This window comes from Rousettus aegyptiacus, unplaced genomic scaffold, assembly GCF_014176215.1.
Source record: "Rousettus aegyptiacus isolate mRouAeg1 unplaced genomic scaffold, mRouAeg1.p scaffold_m13_p_3, whole genome shotgun sequence".
Taxonomy (NCBI): Eukaryota; Metazoa; Chordata; class Mammalia; order Chiroptera; family Pteropodidae; genus Rousettus; species Rousettus aegyptiacus.
In genome coordinates this window covers 150286350-150298452 of record NW_023416306.1, presented here as the reverse complement: position 1 = coordinate 150298452, position 12103 = coordinate 150286350, and the positions used below count along the sequence as shown (strand labels likewise).

Below are 12103 nucleotides of genomic sequence, written 5' to 3'. Positions count from 1 at the left end.
ATCATGCTATCTCAATGAATATATTATTATACATTTAAGAGAGAAGGAATTTAAAATTAGTCCCAATTTCTTGGACAGCAAACCCCTTATCATCATGAGTGACGACTTTGTGTCTCTGGGGAAACATGAGTTTTCTTTCACCCAGACAGAAATGATTCCATTTTTTGCTGCTCGTAGGTTAAAAGACTTATTTTACCCTAGACAAGGAGTCAGGAAACTTTTTCTGTAAAAAGCTAGATAATAAATAACTTAGGCTTTGTGGGCCACATGGTTTCTACTGGGACAATTCAAGTCTGCCATTGCAGTATGAAAACAGCCACAGCAAACACATAACGTAAATACACATTTATTTTATTTACAAAAACAAGTATCAAGTTGGATTTAGCCAACTCCTGTTCTACACCAAAAGTCTTAGGCTTCTAAAACCCCTTTTAAGTGTTGTGCTACAATGGAAATCAAATCACTATGCTGCTTTTAATTCAGTTTCAATATTGAGAACCAGTCCTTTTTGGAATGTGCAACATATGCTAGATTTTTAAAACAAGAGTTTAAGAAAAAGTCAGGTACAAGAACAAAGGTTGGTTTAGAAGACAGCTTTTGAGGGTTGCCAACGAAAGACAGACGTGTACTGCTTGGCAACAGTAAAACAGCTTTATTTACTGACATATTTACTGACATGGCCATTGTTCTCTAGTTTTGACTTAACAGGACATGTTTTAATTCACTGTTAAGTCTTCATTCTCACTGCTTAATACCCAGAACCTTCCAAAGTCAATGTACAAGTTCATTATGTTATGATTTCATCATCTGCTCACATTTTCTTTATCTTGGTAAAATAATCCATAACAATGATATTGATAAAACTGATCAAAATTGACCAAGTAGACAAAAAGGCAAGCTACAGAATGGAAGAAAATATTTGTAATCTGTACCTGACAAATTAGTTGTATGTAAAATATCAAAAGGACTCTTATACCTCAGTAATAAGACAAACAATCCAATTTTAAAAATGAGTAAGATTTAGACACACTTCACAAAAGAAGATATATGTATAGCTAATAAGCACATCAAAAGATGCTCATCTTTCGTTAGTCATGAGAGAAATGTAAATTTAAACCACATTGAGATATCGTTATATATCTATTGGGGCTAAAATTTAAAAGGCCAACAAGAGCAAATGTCTGCAAGAATGGTAACAACTGGAATTTGCATACTGCTGGTAGGTATGTGAAACCACTTTTCAAAACAGTTTAGTTTTACTGACTATAGCCAAAACCTAGAATGAAGGCAAACATTCATTAAAAGATGAAAAGATACACAATATACAGTATGCTCATTCAATGGGATAATACTCCGCAACAATAAGGAACTACTAACACATGCATCATGATGAATCTCAAACATCATGTGAGGGGAAAACTAAGCACAAAGGCCACATGTTATAAAACTGCATTTATATGAACTTCTTAGAGAGGGAAAACCAAATGACAAAGTATGTAGTAGCTGCCGGAGGCCAGAGGTAGAAGAAGAATGGATGGCAATGGGGGCACAAAGAATTTTTCTGAGTATGATAGAAAGCATGTAGTCAGTGAAATTCCCACAAGATACCAACTTACATGCAGAACCTAAAACAAAACAACAGACTCATAGAAAGAGACCAAAGGGATGGCTACCAAAAGAGAGGGGGTGAGGGATGGGTAAAAAAGAGAAAGGGAATAGTCAATATTATTGTGATGAGTTTACACCGTGACAGATGACTACTAAAATTAGTGGGGTGATCACATACTGTAAGATATAAAAATGTCAAATCGCTATACTGTATACCTGAAATGAATATAACCAATATAAGATTGTTTCCCAACTATACTTAAATAAAAATTAAAAATATTTTTAGGATAATTTTTGGAGAGCAATATTTTTTTTGTTTCATTTAAAAAATACAATTCATCAGAAGATTTAAGTCATACATAAAACAAAATTCCACATTCCCCAGGGAGCCACTGCAAAGAGCAGATTTTATATTCTTCTGAACAATTTTTATACACATTTTGTCCCAAGACAAATGGACCATTCTACTTATATACACTTTCTAAAATTTATTTCTTTTGCTTACTAAATAGCTTAGATCTTCATGTCAACAATACAGATGTATCGAATTCTAATTATTACATTCTGTTAATGTACAATCACCTCTTTCAGAGTTCTCTAGTAACATTAAGATTGTTTAAAGTTTTTGAAATTACAGAAATGAACACCCATGTAATTGTATCTTTGTAAAATCTGTGGATCAAAACATGATCTAGTTTTAAACTGCCCTCCAAAAACATTCAATCTTTTAGTTGCCTATTTCTCCAATGAACATCACTACATATTCAACAGATGAAAAACATCTCAATCCTGTTTTTAATCTGCAATTTTAAAAATTATGAGCAAAGCTGAGCTGTTTGCAAGCCACCTGTATTTCTTTAAACTGTCTATTTTTCTAGTAGGTCACCAATCTTTATCTTATTGAAGTACTTATTGTCTTATTGTGGCAAAGACTGATGACTGACCTTTAGTATTCATCCTCTCCTTATGCCTTTTAAAAATAGGAACTTCCCCACACTGTATTTCAGCTGGGCACATGTCCGCCTAGTTAGAGATACTTCCCAGCCTCTCTTGCAGCTTGAAGTTGCCACAAGACTGTGAAAGACTGTGAATGGGCCCAGGGAAGATGGAAGAAAGTTGCAGGCACATTTCTCAATTCATAAGATGAAATATAAGGCCTAGCTCTCCCTGACATTTACCTGGCCCCCTTTCTGTTTTTTGGGGAAATGTCAACAACTGGACCAGGCAGGGAAACCACATGTGGAAGGAAACAGAACCATCCCACCTGCTAGGGATGGCTCCCATTAGACTGCAATGAGAGAAATGTATCTCTCTCTTTTATTTCAATCACTGATGTAGGGGGTTGAGGGGGAATCTATTAAAGAATCTAACCTATATCCTAACTAATGCATACAAGTAATCAACTTTAATTTAGAATCTTAAAAATATTAATGTTAGAAAGCAGATAATTTAATGTTTCAATGAAATCTTTACAACAGAGATTAGGCAAGAGAAAAATTAGATATCTTAGCCAGTCTTTGTTATCTTCTGTAAAATTCCTAGAGCAGTTCTGGCATCCAAAACTTTTAAAAATAATATGCTAGTAGTCTATCTACAATAACAATGATAAACTTCTAAGCATTACCCAGGGGATGAGGGTTAGAGTAGAGAAAATAAAATTTTCTAGGTTTATTTTTAATTTACAATATTTGTGTGGGTAAAACAGACACTCTGAAACCTCCCAGATAAGGTGTGAACTGGTACAAGCTTTCCATAAAGCAATTAATAGTATATATCAAAACCTCAATGTTTATTTCCCTTGACTGATGATTCCATTTCAAAATATCTATCCTAAAGAAATAATTACTGGTGTACGGAAAGGTTTATGTAAAGGATGTTCAGCAGACTGTTTATTACAATAGGCAATATCAAGAATCATTCTGAATAAGAACAATGGGGTTAGTTAACTGGTTAAATAAATTATAACAATGTTAATAACGATAAGACCAATGATTATTTATGTAATCGATTTACTATTTCCAGGAGCTGTTCTAATTGCTTTGCATATTTTAATAGATATGATCTTCATTATACACCTATGACATAGGTATTATTACCACCCTCTTTGATAAACAAGGATACAAAACTAATACAGTAACACAAGTCATACAACATGACCCCAATTCTGTTTTAGCTTAAGAAGAAGGGCAATAGGATGCTGCCAGATCTCCTTTAAGTCTTTTTCTAGAGCTGACTACATTTTAAGTTAAACTCTGTAGTAAAGCAGATTATCTCAAATACCTTCTTTGTCAATCCTTGTAGAGTAATGAAACAAAAGAATCCTTTAGATAAATCAATTCACTCATCACTTTTTAAACCTCTGACACATGAATGAAATTAAGAAAGTCTTAATTTATCAGAGGAATACTACCTATGATATTTACATATTTTATATTTATGTCTTGATAAACCTAACACTCATTTTCCTCATTTCTTATCTATAACAGTATTTTCACATGAGAATAAAATAATTTTGTATATATACTTTCAAAGCACTGACCACCACTAATTTCATACACAGGAAAAAAAAAATGTAAATTTTCCCGTTTTATCTGCTCTTATCCAGAACATTTCCTCTGAGAGGTTATGTTATATGTTGAGTGTAACTACCAACTATAATGGCATTTTTCATCACTGCATCAATTTATTAGTCTTAATTCACAAGAGGAAACTGGGATTCACATAAAAACTGAGAAATGACTGATACATTTTATAGAAAAAGCCCAATAGGTATAAAATAGAACGTTAAGGCTACCTAAATTCAGAGTCTCTTGTGTAACTTATCTGGATTCTAAGCAGTTTTGTTATTTATTACAACTGCAATTTAATCCAGAATATAGTAGGAAATCAACTGCAAATAAACAGGTCTAATTAAAAACTGATGAGGAAATTAACCTTTTTTTGAAAGTAAAAAAAGAGAGCAACATGTTACATTGAAGGATTTGAGAAATTCTTTTGATAGTAAATTCCTTTTCGAAGATGTTAAGTTTAAAATTTATCTGTCACTTAACATCATTTGAACCTTTTTTAAAAACTAAGTTTGCATGGACATGAAGTCTATCAATAAGAAAGAAAACCACCATAATTTTTCCAACCATTTCTAAATTATACACTTATAATTCAGTTTTACCTGGTAACCTTGAAATGTTAGTCAAAATGCAACAGACAAATAAGGACTTGCAGGGTTTATTACAGGAAATGAATGTTATCTATAAGACACCACAGAATAAAGATGAGAAAACAGGGAAAACTACCTAAGCTTGTAATTAAATAATGCCTGACTGCGAGTTTCCTTTAATCTAAAAAAGCTATTCTTCAGTTTAAAAGTAAACACACACACAAAATAATGATTAAATAAAAGTAAACACACAATTATTGCATATATACATGTACATAAATAAACATTTATGACATACATATGTATGAGTGGATATATGTAAGTTTGTGTATATGAGTAGATATACATGTTTTATATAAATGTATTATGTATATGTATATATATTCTGAACATAAATACCATACATTAAAGTTTATCAACTGAAGAAGTTAAATTTGGAAGGAACCAATCTTGGTAAATACTCCACACTTTTAGGGACTATCATGGCTAACTTTAACATATTTGAGTATATATGCAACCAAAATTCATTCACACAAACTTATCTTACTATTAATTAAAATCATGTGGAAAATTAAAGCATGCAACAAAAATATTCTAGTGGATGATATAAAAATCAATGTCTCTCCTAATTCCTTTAAGCTCAGCTACAGTTCATTTTCAGAATCTTTTTTGGCCAACTTCATGTGCTATTGATCAGTTATAGACTGTCCACTGATTGCTTGTTTTGTGCTGTTACTGTGCATGCAAACCGACAGCATTCAGTTACCACAGGCCAAGAACTGGCTATCAGAAGGCAGCTAACATAAAATATAATATCCAAATTTCAAAAGAATATCCTGAATATTCACCAGTAGATGCTAGAGTCACTTCCAATCAAAAGAGCCTTTTTATCTTGAGAAGTGTTAAGACAGTTCATATATATGTATTTTCAATAATCTGCATGTACATTTGGGGTGGGACTTTACAATTAAAGCTTACTTAGCAAGTTTTTTGAGCAATTTAAGTTTTATAGAGGGAAAAATCATAGTTTCATTTTATGCTCGATTTGATAAAAGTCTAAAAATCTCAAATGAATCAAACTAAACCTTTTTTATTTTAGCTAATCTACTTTCGTAAACCCAACAGGCAATGGTAATGGTGACTAATTTTACTTGCACAAATTGACAAGTCCTCTATTCATAGGTACTTTGGGTTAACCCAAGGGAAATATCAATAAAATGATATTATAAAACTGAATATATTTCCAACTAAAAAAGTATCAGTTTTAAGTCAAAGCAAATTAACAATAAACTGTACTTTTCTCATTCTCTCTCAAGCAGCCTCCTTATAAACTCCTCTGCCTTTTCAAATTATAGGGGCAAAAGCATTCTAAAATTAAAATTTTTATTGACCTCTCATTTTATTTAAAAATCGCCACACATTCTAATGTTATAAATCGCTTATATGACCATTTTCAAGTTTCTATAAGATTTGCTAAAGATGATTTTCATCAATATGCATATCTCATATTTATTAATATCTCTGTACTAGAGTTTTACAAAATGTGAAGAGAACAAATAAATAGCATTTGAAATTTATTATACCATATCTGGGTACCTTACATTACATATCCTTCTCATCAAAGCATCACCTGAATTATCATCTTTATAAATAATAGGCAGCTATAACATTGATAAAAATCTGTGAACAAATGTAATCCTTTCAAATGTGTACATTTTAGTAACAAAATTTTCTTCATTATATTTAAATTGTTATTAATCTGCATACTGAGCTCAAGAAAGTGTAATTGTACAGAGAAACAGAAACCAACGTTGTATAAATCACTGTCTTTAAGGCACAGAACAGGTATTTGAATGGATAGGCATTACTGAGGTTTTAAACTATCCACTCCTCTTAGAATTAACTACTGTATTTAACAGCATATTTATAGACGTATTAACACAAAAAGAACAAACTTTGTGATAAAGTTATTATTTGATGTTAGTATAGAACCATGGTGTCCTCAGAGTACTATCTTTAGAAGTACAGTAAGTCCTACTTCAGGTGATGAATGATGAAGTGAATACCTACCTAAAAGAAAAATTCTATAGTAACAGACCTTTAGAAAGCATTTTTGCCTTTTCTGTAGCACATTCAGAGAATTCAGAGATTAAGACTTAATCCAAATAATTTTTTTAATCAACATTTCCCCACCTTATACAAATGCCAAGGAGTAAGAACTGCCTAAACCATTATAAGAGAACACTAAAGCATGAAAATTTATTAATACCTTTAACTACCTATTAATAATAGACATGTTCAAAAGAAAATGTAGAGTAAGAGTTAAGAAAAACAGAAAAAAGAAAAAGCAAAAGTCAAATGTTCCTTACATACAGGACAAATCCTATAAAGTGTCCTTACACACAGTTCCAAAAAGAAGCTATCTCAAGAAAGAACTGCAATCATTGTTACTCATTATCTGCTGCATTCAAGTTTCATATCACCGAGATTACATAAGGCCTGCATACCAAGTTCATCTTGCAAACTGCTGCCGCCTACAGCAGATGCATTGTCATGTGATGCTTCTAAGTGGACACTCCCATTTCTCACCAGCAAGGAGGCACTAGCACTGAGCACTGCAGCCTGGGAAGGGGGGCGGGACTGGACTTTGACCTGGGCTGTGGACTGCTGGCCTTGCTGCCCATCTTGAAGGCTAGGAAAAAACATGGATTGGGAAGACATTACAGGGAAGAAAAGAGAAAACAATAGCTAGAATGAAGTCAATATAGAAAAAACTGATTAAAAAAACCCTTTTCAATGTAACCTAAGAAAGAGCCAACAAACTTTGTAAAATATAGAGATTATACTGCTGGCTTAAATCTTCTGCTCCTTAGACATCTGATTCACAGTGATGAATACAGTAAATATTTAATGTATAATGAATTTATCAATGTGTCTTTTTTCCACTTCAAGTCAAAAAAGTTCTAGTATAAGGAAAAAGAAGGCACAGCAAAGAAGAATCGAAAGTACATAAGATATATGTGGGTTGCAGCTGGTCCCCAAAAGATAAATCCTATTTTTCAGTTAAATATGTACTTTTATTTATAACTGTAATACTAATTCTAGAATTGTTTTTTCAAATACTTTGGCATCTCAAATTCACAATAAAACAAAATTTCTATGCATCTGAAAGCTAAAGAACCTTTATCAAATGCAACCTGGGTGACAATTTTAAATCAAAAGAAAAATCACAAACTAGTGCAAGAACCAGAATAACAAATACTGACTCAACCAAGTGAAATAAATTGCTGCTATGATGCTGGAAGAAGTATAATTAATATTTAATGTATTGTTTCTATGAAAAGCCTACATATTTCTGACATAAGGCCACAGGCCTTATATACAAGGTGCTAGTTAACAATAATTATGTTCCCTTAACCAATTTTGTTATTACCTTTTCCAATCCATATCATAGTTTCATTAACAAGAATCCATCATTTTAGAAAATCTTAAAAATAATTTGGAAACCAGTAATTTCTCAAGGGATATTACAGTCTTTTTTAAATTTTATAAAATTTTTAAAATACTTAGTATTTTGTGATTATGAACTTATTTATAAAAATTACCTAATTATCTAAAATTGAAGTTATATTAACTCATTTTATACTTCTATATACGTATTTTAAATCACTATAAATTTTAAAATTCTTAATACAATACTCAAATTTAAACTGATGAAATTCATGAAAACATTGAGTATAATTGTGTCATTCCCTACATTATGTTCAGTGAAACTCTCAGTTCTGTTACTAAAATAATTAGACCTTTTAGGGAAAAAAAAAAGAATGCTATTTAGGATGGACTCATTCAATTAATTTATTATTTTCATGAGTATTAACTTCTAATCCTTTGTATTCAAGGCAATGGTTTCTCTGATGCCTATAAAATAAAAACTCATCTGCTGCAGACTGTGAAGTCAGCTGTAATTTGAAGCAACCGTAAAATAAAAGACTAAGTAGAAAATACTGCATATATTGCTTAAACCTGTGGTTATGCCAACAGAATACTCTGGAACTACCCTGTCTGATATAGTAGCCATATGTGGCGATTTAACATAACTAAATTTTAGTTTCTTGGTCCCATTAACCACATTTCAAATGATCAATAGCCACTTAAAGTAGCTAGTGGCTACCACATCTAAAAGCTACTAAAGTGGGCAGAAACTGGTAGTTAAGTGTCTACCATACCGGACAGTGTAGATCACACAGAATAGTTCCACCACCACAGAAAGTTCTACTAACCACCACTACCTGAACATTCAGATTCTAGGCTCCTTTTAGAGCCAATAAAAGAATACACTCTAATAGAGCACAGGAACGTAAGCAACATAAGAAGAAAAACGAGTCTGCAAAATGCCGATTTGTCAATGCTTACTGGCATTATATTTTAAAAGCCATAACGATAAAAGTATTCATCTAATAACTTCTTTTGAATAGAATTTTTGTACAAAAGGAGTAAGTCAAGAGGTGATCTTAAGAACTTATAATCAAACATTTGTATCTTCCATACATATATGTTTGTTATTCTTCCTCAGAAACTATCTAAAAGTTACTCACAGACCTTACCAAAATGGCCAAATTTCACAAGAAAGAAAATTCTAAGGAAAAAATGTTTAAATTGTTCAAGTACTAAGCCCCTTTAGATTCAGAAGACAGAAGAATTTCATAGAACATGTACTCATCAAATTTTTCTATCAATTTTTTTTTCACATAAACTTTTAAACGAAGGTGCCAAATGGCAGTTAGGTATATTTTAATGTGAACATGTTTGAGAGTACACTAATTTTCAACATATCTAAACATATAAAAAGGTTTTCAAAATATTAGGCGATGTATGAAAGCTCCAGAATAAACAAAGTAAATCGGCCAAAATCTATGTGGTTGTAAATGTCAAGTTTTTGAACAGCAAAAGCTAGTCACAAAAATGTTTATGTCCCTTGAATTCCTGTTTCCAAAATCCTTCAACAACAAAAAGCCTATCATTTTTGCAGAAATTGTTAGGAAAACTATTCCTAAAGGACTGTACTCTACCTTAAGCTAATAACTGACAAGGCTTAATCTTTTTTACAGCACAGTTATAAGTCAAAACTATCAGTCTGAGAAAAGTTAACTATTTTTGCAACATAGTAAAAGGAAAGGTAGAAATTTAGTCTATAACTGTCAGCTATCAATAGCATCACTTACGTGCAATCTTTCTAATTACCATTTCCAATTAAATAACAAAAATATAGTTGGTCTCGGTCCCTCCTTTCTGTTTACCACTTATTTAATATTTGACATATTCTGCCTTATGCAGTTAATTAGTTATTTTTGTATGTGCCTCAAAAAAAGAGTAAACTCTAAGAGTATGATCACATTATTCCTATGAATCTCCAGATTTCAGAGTACACACAGATGAGTGTCTTGAACACAGCACAAAACAACAAATATTTGGTGGATCCATTCCTGAACATCACAAAATGATCTCTAAGAATTTCTAATCATGGACTCTCAGTTATTACTATGACCTTATTAGATTACAGATCTTTCAATGTTAGGATATTTTAAAAAACAAATCTAAGAATGCAGTAACGCTTTTTCCCTTCCCCAAAATATACTTCTTTCTTTTCATTCTAGCCCATTAACTAGAGTTCTAAAAAAAAAAAAAAATCACATTAACTTGATAAATATAGAACTTATTATAAAAATATTAAATTTTCATCTTTGCTTTTATCTCTAGTAACTGGGAAGGACTAGTAAAGGCCTACAAAATCTACCTACGAGGCTAACCTAATGAAAAAAATACTTTTAAAAATAATTCTGAAATAGGATATTCTAACAAGCATAAAAATTTCATGCAAATTTTCTTTGGGAGGAAACTGATGATTTACTCCCAATTCTAAGAGACATAAATTTTACCAACTTGCTTTTTAGACTATTACTTATTCATTAAAGTGTAAACTATTCATTAAAGTTTAAAATAAATTAGATTTTACGGCCATTCCACCCTGAATGTGCCCGATCTCGTCCGACTCAGAAGCTAAGCCGGGTTGGGCCTGGTTAGTACTGGGATAGGAGACCGCCTAAGAAGACCAGGTGCTGTAGGCGTCATAAATAAATAAATAAATAAATAAATAAATAAATAAATAAATAAATAAATAAATAAATAAATAAATAAATAAATAAATAAATAGAAAATAAGTTAGATTTTACTAGTACTTCTTTAGTAATTAAAGTATGATCACACCTATTCCATTTTTTCTTGACAAACAAGTTTTTCACTGTTTGCATGACCACGCCTTCCTATATTTACATTAAGATGAAATTATTATTATATAACTCATACCAAGAATTAACACTATATACTTTACCTGAATATTTTTGCAATTAAAAAAGATGATTTTATTAAATTGGTGTTTCTCTTAATTCCTCATAGCTCAATTTTATTTTATTTCATCCATGATGAAATCAGCTTATTTAAGATACATACAACCTTTGTACTGGAAATATTCCAGAACTTCAACAAAATCTACATGCTGACTACTAACTGGACTACTTTCCAAAAATTCTTATGTGAGCCCTTTACAAATAAATTTCACACCATATCCTCATTTGAATGGTGATATATTTAAAATCCTACAAAAACATGGAGAAATCCTAAGTGATTGGCTAGAGTTAGAACACAGTTATTTAATATTCCACCAGGCAGGGAAAAAAAACTAATTTGTCTACATTTTTTTGGTGAGTGGGATCTAGCAGACTCATTTGTAGCAAAGAATAAAAGGATTTTTAAAAACTAAAAAGAGAAGGTTAAAAAGTAGATTAAGGAATATCAATAGAATAGGAAAGCAAAGTATGGCAAGTATTGTTCAAAGGACAAAAAGAAAAGGTTAGAAAACACTAAATGGAAAAAGTGAAATGGAATGCTGAGCTCTTTCTGCATGATGGGACTGTACCCCAAAAAAGATTAGCAGAAAGAAAACTTACTTTAGGGAGCAAAAGAAAAGATGTGGAAAGGAAGCAGAAGAGGAGGGCTCACCAAAAAAAAGGTGCTCAGCAAAGTTTTCTAGACCAAAGGTCTCTTTTCACTGTTGCCTTCCCATTTTTATATTTTAAACAGTGGTTTAACTAATTATACTACTCTTAACAGAATTACATGTCACGGCAGGATTAATTAGGAACAAACCTACGAAGTTCCTGATTGTAATGTAAAAATCTATAAAAATAACCAAAATCCCAGAATGTTAATAAGGATTTTGCTATTCTTGAGAACAAGATTTTTAACAAGGAAAGGGGTTTATCTCTTTCGACCTAACATGCA

The 12103-nt window shown here is 31.6% G+C and overlaps 1 protein-coding gene and 1 pseudogene across 7 annotated transcripts in view; one reads left to right on the top strand and one right to left on the bottom strand.

The window, feature by feature from the left end:
• The window catches only part of PCNX1 (pecanex 1), a 132963-nt gene that overhangs the window by 64943 nt on the left and 55917 nt on the right, over positions 1 to 12103 (bottom strand). For 5 of the 7 annotated variants that reach the window (XM_016139937.2, XM_036218103.1, XM_036218102.1 and 2 more), the window contains one exon: positions 7273 to 7457. The exons of the other annotated variants lie outside the window; for them this stretch is intronic. In XM_016139937.2, the coding sequence (XP_015995423.2) occupies positions 7273 to 7457 (185 nt within the window). The remainder of the gene's footprint in view (positions 1 to 7272; positions 7458 to 12103) is intronic. 7 annotated transcript variants of the gene reach the window in all.
• Positions 10773 to 10890, top strand: LOC118601422 (annotated as a pseudogene).